Source organism: Anabrus simplex, chromosome 1 (genome assembly GCF_040414725.1).
Source record: "Anabrus simplex isolate iqAnaSimp1 chromosome 1, ASM4041472v1, whole genome shotgun sequence".
Taxonomy (NCBI): domain Eukaryota; kingdom Metazoa; phylum Arthropoda; class Insecta; order Orthoptera; family Tettigoniidae; genus Anabrus; species Anabrus simplex.
In genome coordinates this window covers 235,192,919-235,216,868 of record NC_090265.1, presented here as the reverse complement: position 1 = coordinate 235,216,868, position 23,950 = coordinate 235,192,919, and the positions used below count along the sequence as shown (strand labels likewise).

Sequence of the window (23,950 nt, the reverse complement as noted above, 5' to 3'; positions counted from 1 at the left end):
TTCTTTACAGATAACAACCATATAACGTGCATAGACGAGAGAAGTGTCACCACCAACTGCTCTAAAATTAAACCCTATCTTGCTGTATATATAAATCTTACCTGACTACATCAACAGTTGAATTGCACAGTACTCAATTTTCAAATTTTAATGACAAGAGTTCTTATAACATACCAATACAAAGTATATCAGCCATAGAACATTCTCGATATTCAACTTAATCAACACAAGAACTACAAGAGGATTGAAGAATGAATGCAACGCAACATGAACTCAAATTTTAATAGACGTTTTTAAAATATACCGTGTTTCAATGTGTTTAATGTGCTATATATTTTAGTGTCTTATGATGTGGCATATATATTTTAATGTGTTTATGTACTCATGTCCATGCTCAATCAATAGGTTTTAGTTTATTCTAACCATCACCACTTTTAATCAGAGATATTTTTTAACGCAACATACTGCAATATATTTTACTTCCATTTTTCATTAGACATCCGGATGCTCTTACGTAACATCTTTGTAATTTTGTTCTATGACTGTAAATTTGTGTGCTAGCTGATGATGACCAAGATAGGTCGAAACCGGTACTAGTGCAATAATTCATTCACAATAAATGTATTGATCGGTGGAACATTTTTCTTGTCTATTACATCGAAATATTTGACACACTTCACCTTCACGGGGCGTAAAACCAAAGTGGTTCCTTTTTAAAAAGACAAATTAATTAAATGAAAATTCTACTTCCTCACAAAAGAAGAATGATGATATTAATTTTACGATCAGTATCAATAATGTAGCCGCTTTATATTAACAGTACAGAAGCTATGATTTCGATTGTTGGATATAAATACATCGTAACAATCGAAACCACCAATATTTATTGAAGATCGTCACCGCACTCGGCAGGACTGGCTTTCTTTTCATATCTCCCTCCCGAGGTAAAGTCGTATCCACACTACTGGCCTGGATTTATACCCCAACCACTGAATACGCCACTGAATCCACTCACAATTTAAGGTACAAGATAAGCCCAAAGAATGGTTGGATACTCAAAACACACCACCATAAATAATGTTGTAATGATTCAAAATTATTAAAAAAAAAAAAAAGTAAGCAAGCTTAGAGTTTATGGGATTTTAAATCTTATAATCATCAGCGACGGGATCTACGGTTTTAAGTAGACTCCAGATCAACAAAACGTGACTTCCCATTTCAAAAATTTTGTATGCATCGACTGCGATTCAAACCTCGGCTATCTTGATGAGCACATAGAACCATTGGAACCGAGCTATCACGCCCGCCGATTATGAAATAGTTACCTGCATTTTTGATGGTGCTATTTGAAGTTCCAATCAATCCCCAGGCATCTGACAAAACAGACAGGCCTACCTACAGAACTTACGCACACATCCGCGATCATGTCTTGCTACTACATGCTAGTGCTGCTGTTAGAATACAATACTTTTGCATAACTTACCAAGGTTGTATATAGTTTTGGTTCCTTTATGACAAAACGGTCCATCTTAAAAAAAGTCACTAATATGGCACAAAATGAACTAACGTGCAGCTCACAATCCCGCCACAGTCTTTCCAACATTGCAAGGTAAATATAGCACATCTCTCAAGCATGGTACAACCCGACAATCGCGACCACGTGACACTGTTGTTTCCAGGAACTGAGTTTATACAAAAGCTGACACGATGTTGTAAGCTTGCTACTGTTTCTGGCCATGGCCCCGTTATCTTGGTGGTCACGTTCCGGCCCCCTACAGAGTAATTCCTTGGTAATGGTCCTTCTCCTCATCTTTTGACATTTGTCAACACGCGGTTATATTCCCAATTCTGAGACTTCTACAGGGGAATATCCCCGTGCATCACAATGCTAAGTGCTTTCCTTCCATTCAAGCTCCTTCAATCGGTACAGATATGTAGAATTATGTATGGCCCTACTGAGCCTTGCTAGCAGATCCGCTATCGCTACGTAAATTTAACATTTCTGCTTAAGTTCTTAATCTGTTTGTACCGTACGTAAAAACAATGGCTGATCCTCGCTCAAGTTTCAGGAAATCTTTTTTTTGGGGCGGGGGAGGGCACCCACTGGCTATGCCAGTGGTCCATACATTAATAATTATACAGTTACATAAGTTATAGGAATATCATAATTCATTTGTTAAGAAGCAAAGCAATATTTTTCAGCATTGATTTACTCAATGTAACTTAAGCTTCCAGCCTGTCAAAAATATTGGTTAAAACATATACTGTATAACACTATAACATACCTGTGAAAAAAATACCCACTATTAAATAAAGAATGACATGTTTTGTTCTACAAGAACATCCTCGAATTCTATCAAATCACTTTAAATCATGCACATATATGTACAATACTGTTTACATTGTAAAAACGAGTCAATGATTATGAACTGGTTATATTATGTACAAACACGAACAAATAACAAATGTAGTAGTCCTCTACTGTCACTTTAGTAACTTATGGAAATTTTTCTGTATGCGTTTTAGCTGCTGTTGTCTACTTTAGGAACTTATGAAAATTTTTCTGTACTTGTCTTAACTGCTATTGTCTGTTACCTTCAGTACCTGTGTTTGGATGTGCATGATATAAAACGATTTGATAGAATCTGAGGATGTTCTTGTAGAACGAAACATGTCATTCTTTGTTTAATAGTATGTATTTCTTTTACAGGTTTGTTATAGTGCTATATTAACTAGTGTTTTCAACAGACTGAAAAGCTTAAGTTACATGATCATAATTCACGCAAAACACTTTTCCTCAGTAACTTACCTCCCTACCATTCTTGCCTCCTGCCCAGGCACGTGTTAGATCACCGTCAACTGTTTTGCCATGCACTTCCTCAGATGAGGTAACCACATAGGGTGGATTAAATATAAGAATATCCACTTGTCCACAGCAGTAGATCCCATTTACAAGGTCAGTATTAATAACATCTATGTTCACACCATTGTAAAACCCAGTATCGCATGTTTTATAGCAAGCAGTTTCATTGATATCTGTGGCAAGAAAATAGCTCTTTGGTCCTAAGGCCTTTGCCAATGCTGAGATGACAACGCCTGATCCACTTCCAACTTCCATACACATCGACGGCTTTAAGTTGAGAATATGCATCAGATCTTGTTCTAAAGCATCAATCAATAAAAAGGAGTCCTCTGCAGGTTCATAGATTTTAGTATAATCTTCGGATGTAAGATGGAGTAAAGATGGTGTTTCCAATGTACCTAAATGAGAGAGAAAACAAGGTGTGAGAACAGGTGTACAATTAATAAGAAATTCTTACATTTGTATTACACAGATATTCTTTTCGCATCCCATATTTACCTGCAGAAAAACTGTAAATTGATAGTTTCTTAAAATATTATTCTTTGAAATAAAATATCAAGACATTTGAACAACAACAAATTTCTTATTACCACTACCTTTTCAGAATAGAAATTGATCCAAGTTAACACTACATAAAAGAGTGTTCTACACAGTCATGTCGTGGTGGTGGTAATTAATTTCAGGGGAAGTACAATGATATAATTATCCTGTATGAACTTTAATCACAGAGGATAAGATCTTTCGACCCTTCGAAAAAAGGTACTGGTAAAAGAGACTCCCACAGCCTCACAAACCAAATGCTGTCAGTTCTGGAAAAGGACCAGAGTTGACAATGACAGGTTGGATGGGAAAAATAAAAACAAGAAGCCCAGCTCAAATGAGAGAAATCAATGCTAAATTCAAGTATGGGCCTGACAGCTATCATAGAATGCTTCTAAGTAGGAAGTCATTGGCATGGTTCACTCATTTTAGTCACCTCCTGCGATAGCCAGTGATACTATTGAGGTACGCTTTATTCCCCACCTAGCCAGCACTATGTTGACTATCCGTATCAAACACAGGCATTTGTATAGACCATCTATAATATGCCCACAGTCACAAATAACGTACTTTAAATTACAGTCGAACCTCGATATCTCTAATCACTTTGGGAGCGAAATTTTATTTCAAGTTATAAAAATTCTGAGATATAGGAAATTCCCGTTTTTGAGCATGTATAACACACAGTGTTCTAAAGTTATATGTATCCATAGGCTAATAACGTATTATTTTACCATTAAAAAACCTGAATTTTACCAATATCTTGTTATTGCATTAATTTACAACACTTATTACAGCAACTTGCCAAAGGCATACAGGAGTGGAATATAAAACATACCTCCATTAACATCTTGGGAAAAATCTGATAGTTTCTTCTGTTTTTATTAAAGTTTTTCTTCCACATAGTTTTCAACAATAGTTATTGCTATGAAAACACTATAATTTACATTCAACTGACTCTGTATGTAGGATCGAAGAATAGCCACTGCATTTACAGTTGATCTGCACATGGTACAAGAGAGGGATCATGAAACTCTTGCAAGATTCTTATTGGAAATTATCATTATCTTTGTTTTCTTGCTCGGCAGCAATATTTCTCTCTCCATCCGTAGGATGCTCAGCCACTGAAATATCAGAGTCCACGTTTACATAAGTCTTGAAAATCAGCTTTGCTTAATAAACTGCTGATACTCCACCCATCCCAGGCATGACTTCCTCCTCTTCGTGTTTTTTTTTTTTTGCTAGGGGCTTTACGTCGCACCGACACAGATAGGTCTTATGGCGACGAACCTCTTCGTGTTCTGCAGCTCTGAAGTCACCTTTCAAAAATCCTGCTTTGTGGAAGCAGTTTACAATTGTTTTCTGCTTCATTCAGCCCATGATTTGCTCAGCATTTTTACTGATTCTAGTAGACTAATGTCCGTTAATGAATCCTTGGATTCAAATCTTCTTAGATTCTCTAGAAGTGCTTCAAGTTTGTGATCGCTCCTTGGTCCATTAGCTGTAGTTTGGATGTTAAATTTGGTGGCAAGAAAACTACGTGCACTGCCTTCAACTTCTGAGTGAGCACCTTGGGGCGAGCATGGCAATTATCTGCGAAAAGGAGGATTTTCTTCCCTACGCATTGAAACTTCTTATGAATACCATGCAGCCAAGATTCATTAATGGAGTTTTGTCATTCATGACTGCCTACTGCTTCCGTACATGACTGGTATTATCTTAAATAAAGTTAAAAAAAAAAAAAAAAATCTGTAGAATATATTTGTATTGGTTGACCTGCTCAATACAATTTTGATACAAGCAACTTAAAACTAAATGATATGTACATTCATAAAAACTAGTAAGACTAGGACATGTTTAAACCCTTTATGGGTCATATTCAGCTAGTATACATCTTAAAATTTTCCAAGTGAAATGTTGTTGTTTGAGTCATCAGTCCATCGACTGGTTTGATGCAGCTCTCCAGGCCACCCTATCATGTGCTAACCTTTTCATTTCTACGTAACTGCTGCATCCTACATCTGTTCTAATCTGCTTGTCATATTCATACCTTGGTCTACCCACATCGTTCTTACCCCTCTCCCTACACTTCCCTCAAAAACCAACTGAACAAGTCCAGAGTGTCTTAAGATGTGCCCTATCATTCTATCTCTTCTCATCAAATTTAGCTAAATCAATCTCTTCTCACCAATTCAGTTCAGTATCTCTTCATTCGTGATTCGATATATCCACCTCACCTTCAGCATCCTTCTGTAACACCACATTTCGAAAGCTCCTATTCTCTTTCTTTCTCAACTAGTTATCGTCCGTGTTTTACTTTCATACAATGCCACATTCCAGACAAAAGTCTTCAAAAACATCTAATTCCTATATCAATGTTCGAAGTGAGCAAATTTCTGTTCTTAAGAAGAACATTCCTTGCTTGTGCTAGTCTGCATTTTATGTCCTCCTTACTTCCACCATCATTAATTATTCTAGAACCCAAGTAACAACATTAATCTACTTCCTTTAAGACTTCATTTCCTAATCTGATATTACCTGCATCACCTGACTTCGTTCGACTGCACTCCATTACTTTTGTTTTGGACATATTTATTTCTATCTTGTACTCCTTACCCAAGACTCATTCAGCAATTTCTCCAGGTCTTCTGCACTCTCAGATAAAATAATTTCAGCAATAAATCTCAGGGTTTTAATTTTCTCTCCTTGGAATGTGATTACCTTTCCAAATTCCTCTTTGCTTTCCTTTACTGCCTCTTCTATATAAACACTGAAAAGGAGTGGGGACAAATTGCAGTCTTGCCTCACTTGTTTCTGAATTGTTACTTCTTTTTCAAAGCCCTCAATTCTTAGCACTGCAGACTGATTTTTATACAGATTGTAGATCAGACGTCATCACGTAGTTGCTCTAGAGAGCCGGTGTTACTTGATCCGCTCGGGAAGGCTGTATGTCATGTGACAAGAGAGCAGCAGACAGGTGGATTGCATTCCGTGACGGTACTGTACTTTTAAAGATACTGTACTTGCCGCTTGGAAATGTTACCTTATGAACAACAGCAACAATAATAATGATGATAATAATAATAATAATAATAATAATTTGGAGTATGGATCATGTGAGACAAACAGGAGACAGATTACAGGGTATAACAGGGCAAGAAAATTATTCATTGACAAAGGAAATATACAGCAGTGTGCAATATGTCCTGAATAAATACGTTTTCACAATTAACTGAAGCTTTGGGGCAAATACATTTACCGAAAGAAAATACAATTATGTAATTTGTACACATTCTTTGCACTCTCATTAACATACATTTCAATATTTTTATGGCATTTATGACTATGACAACAAATTAAACACACGAACTGAAACATATCACTGGTGTACTCCTCCTTCACGGGACCTTTGGGCTCGTTTAGATAGTATTGTATCAATGTTGGTACTATTGTTTGTGTACTGGCAAGTCGCAAAGCACATTTCAAGTTTTGATTGGTGAGCCTACTTCAGTGTCTAGATTTACAAATCCTCATTAATGAAAACATCTGTTAATATAAATAAGTTGATCCGAATACACTTAAAATATGTGCATTATGTTTGTGCAATCTACAAAATCTCTCTTGTGAAAAACAAACATAAAATTCAGCCAAACCTGTTTGTGTTTCCAAACTTATTTTTCATTTGAGTATCGCACTGTAAGTTAATCAGCTGTAGCTGCCGTTCTGGTCTAACACTTTGCACATCCACTGAGAAGGGCGCAGCGAACATCTGCAGATCCTTTTCTAATGCCTGAATATCGTGAAATCTAGTCTCAAATTCGTCCTATAGTGACATTAAAACCTCTTTATATTCTTCTAATGTTTTACCGCAATAGTTTGGAGCCAGACATAACTCTGCAGTCAAAGTTAAAAAATGTGTTGTGTTATCATTCACAAAAAGACTTTCCCACAGCAGTACTTTTTGCTTAAAAGCTTTAACACGGTCAAAGGGGTGTTTCAGGGATAAGTTTTTAACATAGTTTGGTTCAACCCCATCACTATGCTTTGACACTGGCTTTTATGCCCTTTTCACTAAAATGAAGCAGGAGAAAACCTTCATAACTCACTCTTCTCCAAGCCACAACTGAGAAAGGGTAGTGGCCTATTTGAAATTTGGAAATCCCCCGTGGGTGGAGGCAGTAGAATAACACCCTCTGTATACCCTGCCTCTCGTAAGAGGCGACTAAAAGGTGCCCCAGGGGCTCTCAATTTGGGAGCGTGGGTTGGCGACCACGAGGCCCTTAGCTGAGTCCTGGCATTGCTTCCACTTACTTCTGCCAGGCTTCTCACTTTCACCTATCCTATCTAACCTCCCTTGGTCAACTCTTGTTCTTTTCTGACCCCAACAGTATTAGAGCACTTGCTAGTGGCTTTACGTCGCACCGACACAGATAGGTTTTATGGCGACGGTGGGATAGGAAAGGCCTGGGAGTTGGAAGGAAGCGCCATGGAAAACCATCTTCAGGGCTGCCAACAGTGGGGTTCGAACCCACTATCTCCCAGATGCAAGCTCACAGCAGTGCGCTCCTAACCGCACGGCCAACTCGCCCGGTATTGGAGCACTTGAGGCCTAGGGAGTCTTTCTTTTTCATGCCCTTCGTCTTCCTTTGGCCGATACTTTCATTTTCGGAAGTGTTGGATCCCTTCCATTTTTTCCTCTCTGATTAGTGTTAATAGAGGATGGTTGCCTAGTTGTACCTCTTCTTAAAACAATAATCACCATCACCACCACATTTTTGGGAACTTCTAAATCTTCACAAGCATAAAACCTGTCACTGTGATAGTTAAAGCCATCATCAATAGTAAAGACTTTCTCATTAGTGAGGCAAAAATCATATTGTGCCCTGCTACTGCAGAAAACTTCACAATTTCAGTTTCATCTGCTTCTTTAGTTGCTGCCCAGTCTGCAACCTTCAGGAGGCACCCTGGACATCAAGTGTTGCAAACTGCTTAGCCCCTGTGTTATTATTGGCTGCTTTGAGATGGGATTTCAACAGGCAAGAGCCACTACATGCTACATTAACGACAGTCACTGTTCAAAATGAGCCAGGTCAGTCAACTTACGGGAGATATTTCATGTTGCCATGTATAGAAACAAATAGGACACCAATGACTCCGACCCCGACAGTATTAGGTTACCGAGGCCTGGGGAGTCTTTCATTTTCACGCCCTTCATGGCCCTTGTCTTTCTTTGGCTGATGCCTTCATTTTTCGAAGTGTCGGATCCTTCCATTTATTTCTCTCCGATTAGTGTTATACAGAGGATGGTTGCCCAGTTGTACTTCCTCTTAAAACAATAGTAGTCACCACCACCACTAAATAAGAATGAGTTGACAGAATAATCATAAAAGAAAGATAACACTGCCTAAATACATAATTTTTGGAAAAAGCCTTTACTGCTGAAGAATAATGAAAGAGTCCTCACTGGCAGACGGCACAGAAACTGACAAAATTTTATTTTAAAATTCTGAGTTTGTGTGACGAAGTAGGATTTATTACTCTGAAAACTGACTGTACAATCCAAGCCAAAAGGTTGTGACAGTATTTTAGCATAAACAGAGATCCAACATCAAAATGAAATACAACCCGTGACAATAAAGTTCGGTGAATGAAGTCAGAACGGGCGACACGCAACGCTGCACCTGGATAGCAGCAGGTATTGACCACCTGCTCTCAACGTTATTCAGTTGAGCATCGTGTGTGTGCCGTGAAAGACCTGTTTGACACAGTGCGTGTTTAGTGCATTGGTTCTGAACTGCGAACAGGAACGACCAAAAGATCAATGTACAGTTTTGTTTTAAGCTTGGCAAGACACCGAAATAAACGCATGCAATGCTGGTACGTGTTCATGAAGATCAAGCACTGTCCTTGAAGTGTGTGTACGAGTGGTTCGCCCGTTTTCGAGGAGGCCGGGACAGTGTTTCTGACAATCCCCGTATCGGAAGACCGGCAACTGCCGTCAGTGACGAAAACAGTGAGAAGGTGAGGACATTAATCATGAACGATCGGCGATTAACTGTACGCATGATAGTGCATGAACTGCAGATTAACCGTGAATCTGCGTGACAAATCGTTACCCATAAGTTAGGGAAGGGGAAAACGTGTTCTCGTCTTGTGCCACATCACTTGACTGACGATCAGAAGCAGGCACGTTTAGAGGCTTCACAGGATTTTGTCGAAACGGCGGATGCAACACCAAATTTCTTGAACTGTATCGTCATTGAGGATGAAACCGGGTGTCTTACGTACGACCCTGAAATGAAACGGCAAAGCATGGAATGGCGTTCTCTGGGATCCCTTCGTCGGAAAAAGGTCAGAGCCGAAAAGTCACACATCAAAACGATGCTCATCACCTTTTCTGATAGTCAAGGCATTATCCACAAGGAATCTACCTGAGGGAACGATGTTGAATGCTGCACGGTACATTGAAATTTTGACCCGTTTCATGAAACGTCTATGCAGGGTACGACCCCAGTATGCACAAGGTTCATGGTTTTTTGTCCATGGCAATGCTCACCCACCCACAGCCAATATCGTCAAACAGTTCATGACATAAAGGGGGTGGTGCAACTTGAACATCCCCCATACTCACCAGATCTGAATCCTTCAGACTTCTTCCTATTCCCACGACTCAAACTCACTTTGAAAGGAAAGAGATTTGATGATGTTCCTGACATTCAACGAAACATGATGAGGCTTTTGAACACCATCCCAAAGGAGGCCGCCTTGCAAAGTTTACGGGACATATATCGCCGATCTCACCAGTGCATAGTTCATCTATGTTGATAGTACAGGACTATGTAGGATGCTAAAAGGTTAGTTTTTTCCACCTATTCAATACATATAAATTTTATAAATTAGGAATTTATTGTTGATTCCACTTGAGACATGTTTCGCCCTTCATTGAGGGCATCATCAGTCAAAATATCACCTCAAGGAGGTACAGCCCCAGCATTTGCCTGGTGTGAAAACGGGAAACCACGGAAAACCATTTTCAGGGCTGCCGACAGTGGGGTTCGAACCTACTATCTCCCGAATACTGGGCACTGGCCGCACTTAAGCGACTGCAGCTATCGAGCTTGGTATGTAGAGGATCAAACCAGCCTTTGGGCTGGTCACAGGTTGTATAAATATATGATAAGAACATCATATAAGGCACATCCAGAATTAAAGATACAAATGCCAATATGCACTCACATTCTATTTAGTTCAGAAAACTTCCACAGTAAATGAATTTTAGGTACCTACTTGACTTTCCAACTTAGTTGGCACCATTATCAAAACACTTATTAAGTCTGGGTAGGTACTTCTGTATCCAAGAATCACAGAAGTCTGGTGCTTGCATCTTTACTTCACCCACTTCAACCACATCTTAACAATACGGAACCGGAATGAAGTTCATTTCTTATTTTTTTACCTCATCAAAGTCATCAAATCATTATCGGTCAAGGTGTTTCTTTGAGTAAAGAAAGAAGAGAATATCACTGGGCACAAGATTACAAACACCAATCGCTCATGTGTTTGTCAAGAATATCGGTCCCTGCCACCTGAGAATTCTTGACTCCATTTTGTCTATTCATAATGTTCCCATAAGCACCTACAAGTTGTCAATGGATTTCTGTTGAATGCTCAATTTTTGCAATTAAAACAGCATAACAGAATGCATCTCACATATGGAAAAAAATTGGATGTGTTTCTTGAACAGGCCTCTGCATACTACTGCTGGATGGATCCATGGGGAAAGAAAAAGGATCAGTCAAAGCAAGATCTATATGTAAGGCGTGCACAGCAGAAGTGGTGTAAGTCCAAAAACATGGTTTGTAGGAGAACAGGAATTTGTAAAAGTGACAAATAAAGAAATTTACAAACTACACAGTCTTATTTGCGAGATGGTTATTTTTATAAGAAATAAACATTTCTTTTAATACTGAAAATACTGAATTTATATTATATTCATCATCATCATTTCCCTTTATCCAGCTGTAGCCGGGTAGGGGCAAATATGGTTCCTCTCCACTTTCTTTGGTCTTTCCACCACTCCTCCTCCAACACTGTGTCCCAGTCCAGGTTTCTTTCTATAATGTTGCGTTGGATGGTATCCTTCCATCTCAATCGTGGTCGTCCACGGCCTCTCCTTCCTTGGATTTGCATTTCCATCACCTTTTTTGGCATTCTTTCGTCGCTCATTCGCTTTATGTGCCCAAACCATCTTAGTCGGCTCTTCTCTATTCTATCATTCATTTTTTCCACTCCAATTTCTTCCCGGATTTTCTAATTCCTTATTTTGTCTCTTCTACTCTTCTGTATCATACTCCTCAAGAATTTCATTTCGGCTTCCTGTATTCGACTCTCATCCTTCTTTGTCATTGTCCAAGTTTCTGCTCCGTAAGTTGTTATGGGTACGTAATACATCTTGTACATAGTGCCCTTTGCTTCCATTGGCACATCTTTGTCCCATAACATATTTCTTACACTATGATAGAAACAACTTCCAGCTTGAATCCTTTTACTAATCTCAGCATCCAGTCGAGCATTCTCCATTAATTCACTCCCCAGGTATTTAAACGTTTCCACTACTTCCAGGGGCTTGTCTGCAAGTCTAATCTGACCTTTCCCTTCTTTCTCCCCTCTAGTCATAACAAGAGTTTTACTCTTTTCTACACTTATTTTCAATCCACATTCTTCAATCTTCCCATTCACCACATTCAACTGTTTTTGAACCTTTCTGTCGTCTTCTCCCCAAATCACAATATCATCTGCAAATAACATCATGTTCATTTCTCTTCCTCCATATGCTGCTTTTGCTGTTCTCATGATGTCATCCATTACTATTGTAAACAGGATTGGTGATAGAACACTTCCCTGTCTCAGCCCACTAGTTATTTTGAACCAACTTGTCCTGCCAACTTGTGTTTGCATGCAACTACAACATTCCTTATACAATGCCATGATCATTTTTATTAATCCCTGTCCAATTCCTTTTTGCACCGGACTGTCCCAACCTTTGTCCTAGGGACACTGTCATATGCCTTTTCAATATCAATGAATGTCATCACCATATCATTCCCGTACTCCGAATGCTTTTCCATTAGTTGTCTCATAATGAAAATGGGTTCTATTGTTGACCTTCCACTTCTGAAACCAAACTGATTTTCCTGTATCTGCTTCTCAACCCTCAACCTTATTCTACTTTCCAGTATCCTTTCCATTATCTTAGCAACATGGGATATTAGAGTAATTCCCCTGTAGTTCTTCAAAACTTTCTTATCACCTTTCTTGAAAATTGGGATGATTATTCCTTTTTGCCATCCTCAGGGACCTCCTTACTCTCCCAGACATTCCTGAGAACCCGATATGTCCACTGCAGGCCTACAGCTCCAGCTGCCTTTATCATCTCCACTGAAATTTTATCTATTCCAGCAGTTTTTCCATTCTTCATCTTTCTTACTGCCATTTCAATTTCATTCATTGTAATTTCTTTATCTATTTCTTCGTCAGCTAATTGCCTTTCCTGGTCGTCCATTGAATGACTGTCATCCGATCTTATGTTCAGCAGCTTCTGAAAATACTCTCTCCATCTATTTCTTATTTTTTCTGGCTTTGTTAAAATTATGCCACCTTCATCCTTCACAAATCTGGTGTTTACTTGATCTCTCTTTTTGTTTCTTAAGATACCATACAGTTATTTCTTTCTGCCCTGCGTATCATCTCTCAATGTCTGTGTGAATAAGGCCCAGCTTTTCCTCTTTTCTTCCTCCACTACTTTCTTGGCCAAATTCTTTGCCTCCACATATTTTCTACTTTCTTCAGTCTTAGATGTTTTCCATGCTTTCCACGCCATTTTCTTTTCCTTCACTTTAATCTTTACCCTATCATTCCACAATTATGGACTTACAATGGTTCTGCACTGAAAATTACAATTCTTCCAAGTTTGACATCCCACTTAAACTAGAAATGAGAATACACTGCTAAACAAATTAAATGTCATATAGTGGTTCATCATCATAATCATCTTGTTCACTGTTACTGGCATGGTGTTTCAGTCCTAATCTGGTGTTTACAAGCACAGGCAAGTGTTTGAAGAAAGCATGTCGACTTGGAGAAATAAAAGGTAATAAATCCATTATATCCGTTTTAATCTGTTCTATTACAGGTTTTCTCGCTGTAAACATTTCTATTGCCCAACAACTGCAAAAGAACTCAATGGACGACCCTAACTCTTTCTTAAGATATCAAATAGAAATCGATGTCAGATTTAGGTGTTTCTTTAAATTTTTCAAACTTAATATCCTTTCTGGCAACAGTTCCACAGTAACATCGAAATGTACTAGCATGTTTTCAAAGAATCAAAAGTCTGGGAGAACAATATACAGGGTAGTCGGATACAACGTGAACCGGGTATAGGAGCGTGAAGTATATCGATATCAAAGACGACCGAAGTATTGATTCGTCATACATTATGCCCTGGTTAGTTGATTATGAAAGATTAAGATGAACGATGTATGTTACTGTAATTAGCAATATATTTAATAAAGTATTCAAGTCTCTAATATTAGAGTTCAGTATACTATGAATCTGGCAATGAGGATGGGATCTCTTCTAATATTTGGCAACGGTTATTAATATGATATGGATCCAAGTGTGTTAACTAATGTACGAAGTAAAAGTAGGTAACACGAAACTTAAGAGTTCATTGGTAGAACAGCTACGGGAGTTTTCACCAGAAAATTATTGGAAAATATTTAAGGCACAAGTGAAGAATTTCTTATTAACAAATGAAATAATGAGTGACATACGGATGAAAACGCTATTCCTCAACATGCTAGATGAGACAGCATACACATTGATGGCTAACGTTACAATTCCAGACTTACCCGAGACAAAATCATACGGTGAGCTAATAGCTTTGTTTAATAGACATTATTTAACTGCTGAATCTGTTTTTTTTGCTAGGTTTAAATTCTATAATGCAGTAAAAGAACCTAATGAGTCTATAAATCAGTGGTTGGCAAGGGTTAGGTCATCGATGGCAAACTAAGTTTGTCAAAAGTAATTTAGAACTCGTATTGTCATTTTATCAGCTACTGAACTTGACCAATCAGGTTTATGCAGTTCTCAAGTGGAGCTTTTTCTGTCTTTCGTACTCCTTTATTTTCCTACACCTTGTTCTAGATCAATGAGGTGCTACAATTTGTCACAATATTGACATGTTTCAATATAGGGTTACTTAAAATTAAGATTAAACTTGGATCTGAAGACACTAATAGTACTCCTCCTTCACAGGAGACTTTCAATTTTTATTGCACAATTCAACATACAAATTGTACATTTTTTTAGCATTCAACACAGGGCGAAAATATTTCCTATCAGGATTCTTCCTCCTAGAATAATGGCTCCCCAATGTGGAAATTGTGCAATGTGCCGAACTACATCAGACATCTCTGGCATCACATACAGTAGTATGCATTTCATCTTTAGACAAACATCAGTGCACACATCCATCCCTAATCTGAAATGTGTTCAAAAAATATTTATAGACACCTTCACGGTTATATTTCGGCCTCTTAGGAACTATAAAAATATGCCTACTTTCGGGCCCTTTGACCCAGATCCTTTCCTCACAATATCAACACTTTTCATTTGAATTAGTCCTCCTTTATACACGTTCTGTTGAGAGAAATCACCAAGAGCCCAGAAAGATCTGAACATTTTTTCTCTTTGCTCACAACTAATTTTAGACGAACACTTAATTCTACACCCACAATCTAAATTCTTGAATATTTTAGCATGCACTTTGTTTCCTTTTTTGTTTATATAGGGTTTGGCAGAATTGTGGCATGCTTTCCTAATATTCCTCATCCAGATAGCTTCATTCCTACTTCTTGTATGGCCCTTGTAGTGTAATACTAGAAGATTCACCTGAAATATGTATAAAACCAAACTGTTCTATGTGCACTTTTGTATAGAGTGTAAAGCTGAACTCTAGTTTTATAAACAAATCCATTAAAACTCCACAAATTCTTAAAATAGGCCTAGCTTTAGTTTTGTTTCCTAACCTCTTAAAACCTATTCAAAATCCACAAGTTCAGATATATACATGTATCTGCATTTTATCTTCATTCTGTTAATGTTCGGATGATTTATCCTGATTCACATTATGTCTCTTCAGAACGTTCAGTATTACTATCTGCACTGCTTAAATCCATTTTTCACATTAACATGGACTTGCAAGGAGGCAATTTGTAACAGCAGTACGAAAGCCCTGTGGGGAAAAGAGAACTATGGACTTACTTGACTCTGCCTCTGAAAAAATGACATCATATTGTGTACAGACATGGATATAATCCCAAATGTGTAAATTTTGGACTTAAACCACTTCTGCTCTGCACATCTCGCGATATAGGCCTATCATTATTTTCCAGACATGCCTCGTATCTAAGTGATGGAGTAACAGTTGCTGCAGTTTCTTGATGAAGAGCTAAAAGCAATGAGTTGATGTATAAATAATTGAAAATTATGGACTTTTTAGAACTGCGAGGCTGTTGCTTTTAGAAATAAGTTAAGTTCATTAATCTGTTATCTTTGTGTGTAACTGACATGAGATTTCTCCTACAGGATACAATTTTGGGAGGAAAATAAGAGGATTATAGACAAGTAAATATGTAAATAACTGTTTTCCAAACTGAAACACCTTTCTCAAGGATGTTTAAACCATATTAGCTGTATATCTGTTCCAATGGTGACATCTTAGAGAGCAAGTTTTCAATGATTTTGTTCATTTCCACTTTCAGTATAAGCTAAACTGTTAGTGAAGATATCTTACTGGTATGAATTTATATGACTGTTAATCTTGAGATCATTAGTCAAGCACCTCTAGTTTTAATTGGGTTCTGAACTATGGGAATGTCAATTTTCATTTTAAAATTACCACATGCATGAATCAGAATTTCAACCATGGTCAGCTTGACAAAAAGCCAGTGATGGTGTCTCTTGACTGTCGTGACCAATGCCCCATCCCAGAGAAATAAAACTATGACTGAAAAGTATTGTTCAGGGAATAAATTATTAAACAGGAAAATTAACTTACCTTCCATTCTGTATTTATATAACAAGATTGATCAAAGTTAAGGGATGGATTAAGGAAACAAGAAAGAAGGAAATTGATCAAATATTTAACAAAGAGTAAGGAATGTAGATCTAAGGAGACAACACTGATGAACATCACTGTATTGAAGTATTGGAAGCTTCCAATGGAGTAGTACTAGGCGATGGTTCTAACAGAGCTCGCCGCCGGGCAGATTCTTTCGCTATCATAACATGAACCTTGTTCAGTCGATCCTGCAATACACAAAATCTCAATCATTTATCTCATATAGTACTCACTTGGAACTTTCTAGCAATTACAATAAAATACAGAAATTTTTCCAAAAGTCCTACGGAGTGCTTGGGATTGTTCATGTATGGGTATTAGTAAGGAAACAGGGAAACAGGGTGGACTAGAGAGCGGTGATGACAGTACAGGAAGCACGGAGTCAAGTGAGGATAACATAAAATTGTTGGTGTTAAACTGTAGAACTGTAAAGAAAGGAATAGAAATTAAGAAATTTAATATAAATATATTTACCAGATATTATAATAGGAAATGAATCACGGTTGAGAAGTGATCTGGTGAAAGAAGAATTTGTAAGCTACGAAAAAGTTAAGGACGACGAACATGAAATTCTAGGTGCAAGACTTACCTGTAAAGATAATAGGCAACTTGATGTTTTTGGGGTGTACAGACCTAGCAAGGCTGGTGTTGATGCGGAATTATCTGATAAGGTAATCAGCTATGTGGGGAACAACACAGAAAAGAACGTTATTGTAGCTGCTGATCTGAACTTACCAAATGTTAACTGGGAAGGGAACGCAAACAACAGAAAGCATGACTAACAAATGGTGAATAAGTTAATATGGGAAGGACAGCTGAATCAGAAAGTGATGGAACCAACTAGAGGGAAAAAAAATTCTAGACGTGGTACTGATAAAACCAGATGAGTTCTATAGAGAAACTGAAGTGATAAATGGTGTAAGTGATCATGAAAAATATGACAGAAAGGAATGTCTTAAAAGTAGGACTATTAGGCAATACCATATGGTTGATAAAGAGGGGCACGGGACATTATAGAAAAAGCAATTATGATCAATGGAAAACAGAAACGTAAAGAGGCTATCGGATGGGTTTAAAGCAATTGTTGAGGAGTATGAAAACCGATATGTACGGTACCTTTAAAATTAGTAAGGAATGGCAAGGACCCATTATATTGTAACACGGAAATTAATTCTTATGTTTTAATATATTTAAAATGTAAATTCTTGTTTTACAGCCTCCTTGTATACTTAGCGATATTAGTTCTGCATTTTGTACATAGCCCATACAAAACACCAAATGTGATATCTTTACTCAACTGGATTGAGTTTCTAACTGCTGTTAATATACGGAGAAATGATATCCTGATGTTTACTATAAAATAAGTGTGGAGCTGGGTCTCAGTACTTTCAATGTTTGAAAGGGTTAGTTTATGAATTCATATTTTGTTACTAGTCCTTATTTAATACAGTTCTATTTATTCTGAGGAATTTTCCTACCTGTCCTACTTTATTTCCCAACCCTGATTTAATTTTATACGCACGTCGATGTAAATTTCTCTGTAGGCATGTGTTTTTTTTTTTTTTTTTTTACAAGCTGCTTTACGTCGCACCGACAGAGATAGGTCTTATGGCAACGATGGGATGGAAAAGGGCTAGGAGTGGGAAGGAAGTGGCCATGGCCTTAATTAAGGCAGCATTTGCCTGCCGTGAAAATGGGAAACCATGGAAAACCATTTTCAGGGCTGCCGACAGTGGGGCTCGAACCCACTATTTCCCAAATACAAACTCACAGCTGTACGGCCCTAACTGCACGGCCAACTCGCTTGGTGGCATGTGTTTCATTCATATGTTTTCCACTGCACTATAACTGACACATAGTAGTAATACTTGGCATCCTATTTGTAGACAACATTTTCTACTTCACTTGCCAAATGTCTATCCAGTCACAGTCACATCAACACAGACAATGATGGAACAGGAATGGGAAGAAAGCAACCATGGTCTTTATTAAGGTACATTTGTCTGGTGTGAAAACGGGAAACCACAAAGAAAAACATTTTCAGTACTGCTGACTGTGGTGTTCCAATCCAAAACTGTATACTGAAAATGAAGCACAGAATTGATAAAATTCAGGCAAAAAAATATTGAATAATTACATACAGCAAGGTTAGCGGAAGACTTACTTTGGATAATTGTTAACTAATAAATTGTTTGTGAGAAAATGATTAGCTTTTGAGTATAAAAAGGGACATATTCCTTGACATAAAAAATGGTATAACTTGAAAACCGTACGTAATATGATTTCCATACTTTGTAGTTGAATACGCAGAAATGATGTATAAATGCCTAATAGGGACCTTTTGATGAAACCTTTCTTTTAGCTACAAAACAGGTTTTCCTTTCTCCTGAAAAGTAAGGATTTTGGAATGTGTACCCTTTTCAACTCGCCGATTCAATTACAATTGCTTACTTTTCCGTACTATCCCAGTTAGGAGCTATTGATCTTTTCTTAAGCTTTTCCATTTCTTTTTTGGCGTTCATTACACAAGCAAGCTGAAGAAATGTTGATATCAGTATAAGCCAATTTCCAGCTGTCTCACTTAGTGATGACACTACCTTTTTGACCTGCCGTGCTACTGTGCGACTTTCCGGAAAGTTTTGCACGTAGATAACCAGCAGAAGCGATCATAAAGGCGGTGAACGTGCGAAATACGTCAGTGAACTGCAGGAAGAGATTCCAATGCCTTGGAACGAGTGTATACGTGCTGTATAGTAATACAATGCGTATACCTCGTTTATTAGTAAGAAAAATGTAAAACGCTTATACAGGGTTTATTCACTGTATAACTATACAAGAGTTCAACTACTGTATAAGGACGTTTTATTAGTAAGACGGTTATAGAAGTATATTATTTTGTAGTTTGCCCTTGACTATTTCTGATGTGTTACCTCCCTGATTTTCGGTGCATTAATACCTCACCTTCATACCAATCAATAGTAAATTCATCTGGTAATGACAGCAATGTTTTTAGCAGTTAACTGAACTTAAAAATTCTTACCACTCTAATTCTCACTTAGCCCTACCAATATTAATGTAGTTAATTTTGGTGGTAGTTCCATACCCGGTTTGGATGTTGGAATCTATACATATAAAAATGAACGTTTGTTTGCATGTATGTCTCGAATGGACTCAAAAACTACTGAACCAATTTCGCTGAAAATTTCACAATTTGTTATTATTACCCCCGGGAGGGTTTAGGAAGTGGTTTGAATGAAATCTGATGGGTAGTTCGCCATAGAGGGTGAGAAGAGTGAAACAAAATAAATAGGGGAAGATTAGTAAACCGCATGACAAGTCTGTTCAGCGGGTTGCCTAACCAACAGTATGTAAAGATCATTATGTGTTTCTTAAAACGTAACTTCTTCTTCTAAAAAAGGTATATAGAAATAAAAAGTCCCAAGTTCAGTCCCCATGGCACAGTGGGTGAGGAGGAGTGAAGAAAGAAAATGTTGAAAATGACAGATTACCAAACTAGATACACATATAACTGAATATCTGGAAAAATTACTGTAGGGGCAAGAAAGCCCTAGCACCCCTAAAGGGAGGGGTGAAATGTAAAAAATCTGAAAAATGAATGACTGATACTAGTGGCGAGTTCATAGTCCTTAGGGTAGCCGAGATGAACCATGACACTCTGGATGCCGTTTGAGCCACAGTTCATTCCCAATCGGGAAGGGGTGAAAGGAATGGTTTTTTTTGCTATTTCTTTTTGCTAGGGGCTTTACGTCGCACCGACACAGATAGGTCTTATGGCGACGATGGGATAGGAAAGGCCTAGGACTTGGAAGGAAGACGCCATGGCCTTAATTAAGGTACAGCCTCAGCATTTGCCTGGTGTGAAAATGGGAAACCACTGAAAACCATCTTCAGGGCTGCCGACAGTGGGATTCAAACCCAATATCTCCCGGATGCGAGCTCACAGCCGCGCGCCTCTACGCTTGCTATTTGTTTTACGTCACACCGACACAGATAGGTCTTGTGGTGACGACGGGACAGGAAAGGCCTAGGAATGGGAAGGAAGCAGCCGTAACCTTAATTAAGGTACAGCACCAGGATTTGCCTGGTGTGAAAAATGGGAAACCACGGAAAACCACCTTCAGGGCTGCCGACAGAGGGGTTCGAACCCACTTATCTCCCGGATGCGAGCTCACAGCTGCACGCTCCTAACCGCATGGCCAACTCGCCTGGCGAAAGGAATGTTTAAATGATGGATGTACGTGTGCATATTCCAGCATAGCTCTCAACCAAACATGATACTCATATGACTTACTGTTTGGGAAAGGAAACTGTAGGGTAAGACACCTCTAAGGGCAGGGGTTGAAATAGTAAAATAATAGAAAATGACCAATATGAAAAGTGAAAAACAATGCTAATAAATAGTTTTTCTTTTGCATTTAATTAAACGGTTTCAAAAAATCTAACGTGGTTGAATTAATAAACGCGGGTGAATCCACGGGCACCTGCTAGTAATATATAAAAACGATATTTGCGAATACCTGAAGTAGCAGAGAGAGATCCTTCTTTAATGCTTACTTGTGGCTGACCCACTCACCCTAAAATGTACAATTAGTTGTATAGTAGAATTAAAACTAGGACAGTGTAAAACTGGAGATTGCCGCCATTTTCTTTGTTCCCTTTGGCTAGCTGTAATCAACTTTGACAAAGACAATGTTCATATTATCTCCGATAGAGTTTGCATGAATTGTGGTCATATGGTAATTACATCACCATATATACCCCGTGCCAATGAAAGTAAATGAGCATGTGCTACTTAACCATACTTTTTGTCATTTTGTAACTTTTGTCCAGGGGATGGTCTTGTCACTAGTCAGACCTAAACCATCCAGCCCAATGGTTTTGTCAACAGCCAAACCTAACCTATCCAGCCAAATGGTCTTGTCACTAGCCAGACCTAACCTATCCAGAACAGCAAAGTTTGCAGCCTTCTGTAGGTCACTGTGACGTCATCCGAGCTGCGCTATGTTGTATATCCAACAGCTGCGACATTGTCTGAGCCATGGCATGTTGGATCTATCCCGAACCAGGTAAGGAACATTTACCTCTATTTCTAAAGGTGGTTGTCATTGTTGTAGTAACAACACTGATGTCACACCATCTTCCTTCTTACTCCCACCTCACTCTGCTGTTTTCTGCCCAGTACACTGATGGATGATAATTTTACATGGCTACCATGTAACGAATGCATAATGCACAAAACCATGGTGTGGAAGAATATTACTGTTAAATCATAACATCTTTCTAACGGCCCGTAATGGCTACTGTTAGTGACAGATTAGATTTTAGTTCACTGGAAAGCATTGTTAGGTTATATCATGCAGCAACCTTAATACATATTACCACCAATATTGAAGTTACTGATAAGGAGGATCAGGTTACTATCAGTGACAGAATGATTAATTGATTAATATCATTACTCCAGCCCGGTTGACAAGATTTTCACACCCACTAACGACAGTCGTTTGTTTACACTATCGCGGCCTTCTCGGGAAGGATGTTGTCAAGCGGTGCTAAGTGCTGCCTACTTCTATACTTAGGAACTAATGAGTCAGTGGTGCTTCAATAGCTGGTGGTGGTGATTATTGTTACATGATTGGTGAGGAGTTGTTCTTGCTGTGTAGACGTGAGGATGGGACCTGGACAAGGCCAGTGATATAGCGACAAGCAAAGGGGGGTCTGGGGGCATAAGCCCCCAGGTCAGAAGCCGCCTCTAGTTTCGTGTGGAAATACGATTGGTCTGCACTGGTTCCTAACGTCCTCTTGCGCTTTTATTGTGCTGGGGTTGGTAACGAATTATGATTAACATTATTGACGGGAACGAGATCACGTAACACTTTATATTGGCCAATAGGAATGGAAGTAGGTATTTCAGAAATGAAAATGGCGTGTTATATTCTTCACTGGGTTATAAAAGTAAATGTACTTCTTGAGGAGGGATGGTGGGTTCCTGGACATCGCAATGAACACATCTCTCCTCTGAGATGCACTCCAAGTAAGATTTCATTAATTTCCATTTACTTATAACATTAGAAATATGTTGTCGACCAGGCTGGAGTAATAGCTGATTAATAGTGACATAGAAATATGTTGTCGACCAGGCTGGAGTAATACCTGATTAATAGTGACAATCAGATTACCGTTTGTGACAAAATAACTGATAGCCACTGGGTTAGATTCTGGTTTACTGATGAGCACTGTTAGTGACAAGGTTAGGAGGTACCAATGACTCGTACAGGGAGTATTGCCACCTGTTGACAGTCCTATCAACTCTGTGCCATACGATGTCTGGATGGAGGAGTGGAGGCAGCCTGCGACGTCTATTTTGTTATTGTGCCAATTACCTTTTTAACCCAAAGAATAAGGGGAAGAACTGAAATTGAAATAAGTAGATGATGAATCTGCTGCATCTTGAAACAAATTCTCCACTGAAAATCATGAGCACTCCTCCAAATTGTAAAAAAAATTACCACAAAAATAACTTAATTTATAAATTGAACACTATACCTGTGCTGTCTGTAGGATGTTACTGACAACTGTAACTTTCAGTTTAGCATTCATCAACTTCCTAACATAAACATCCAAGTCCAATGGACACTGCTGTGCCTCAGATATTTTCTTCAGTTCATCAGCTAAACCCTCAATTTGTTGCTTGAGTTCCACTTGGCTTATCCTGCTGACATAAACGCCAACATCAGAAACTCAACCCCCTTAAAACATACATAGAATCAGTTCGGCTCAACCCTCACAATATAGTATATACTGAAACGGGCATTGACATCAAATAAGTTTACAAGTATAATTCTAATTCAATCAGTACAGAAAGAATGGAATAAAGTCCCTTCTGCATAAGTAGTTAAAGAGTAACTACTATTACAATTTTTAAAGTTAATGCAGTGCACAGTACAATAAAATACAAAATAGTTTCGATTCTTCAAAACCGAACAAAAAATTATCTTCCCAATAACTTATGAGTTACTACATTCTATATAACCTTAATGGATTTACAGCATTTTACCGAGTAGCACGAACTCTTTCATCCAGCTGATCGATAGTTGGTTTCAATAAACACATTAATCCTTCAGCAAGAGTATCGCGAGTAGGATTTTCACAAAAATCTTCTGTTTTGTCATCTACTGACGTCGTAGTACTTTCTGTGTCCAACTCCATATTAGAAAACAAGTAAATTTGATCAACAACATTGCTGCCACGTCAAGAAATGTAATTTCTTCGTGAATGAGGTATATCATCTGTAGCAAGTGATTTTACCAACTGCGCCAAAATGCAATTCCTTGCATAAA

General features: G+C 38.3%; 2 protein-coding genes across 2 annotated transcripts in view; both read right to left on the bottom strand.

The window, feature by feature from the left end:
- Positions 1-16,663, bottom strand: part of HemK2 (HemK methyltransferase 2) — a 25,383-nt gene extending 8,720 nt beyond the window's left edge. The window contains exons 1-2 of the mRNA XM_067158811.2: positions 16,530-16,663; positions 2,810-3,261 (exon numbers count right to left, since the gene is read on the bottom strand). Of these exons, the coding sequence (XP_067014912.1) occupies positions 2,810-3,261; positions 16,530-16,536 (459 nt within the window). The 5' untranslated portion in view covers positions 16,537-16,663. The remainder of the gene's footprint in view (positions 1-2,809; positions 3,262-16,529) is intronic.
- Snapin (SNAP associated protein) lies at positions 16,533-23,950 on the bottom strand. Its single transcript, XM_067158821.2, has 3 exons — positions 23,668-23,950; positions 23,157-23,322; positions 16,533-16,780 (listed from the first exon to the last, which is right to left on the bottom strand). The coding sequence occupies exons 1-3, from the start codon at positions 23,817-23,819 to the stop codon at positions 16,664-16,666; spliced, it is 435 nt and encodes a 144-aa protein (XP_067014922.1). The 5' UTR covers positions 23,820-23,950; the 3' UTR covers positions 16,533-16,663.

Coding starts and splice junctions, on each gene's coding strand:
- Snapin (XM_067158821.2), bottom strand. CDS start 23,819: ATGGAGTTGGACACAGAAAGTACTACGACGTCAGTAGATGACAAAACA. Junction 23,323..23,667: donor GAAAGAGTTCGTGCTACTCG/GTAAAATGCTGT, acceptor TTATGTCAGCAG/GATAAGCCAAGTGGAACTCA. Junction 16,781..23,156: donor ACATCCTACAGACAGCACAG/GTATAGTGTTCA, acceptor TGTGTATTGCAG/GATCGACTGAACAAGGTTCA.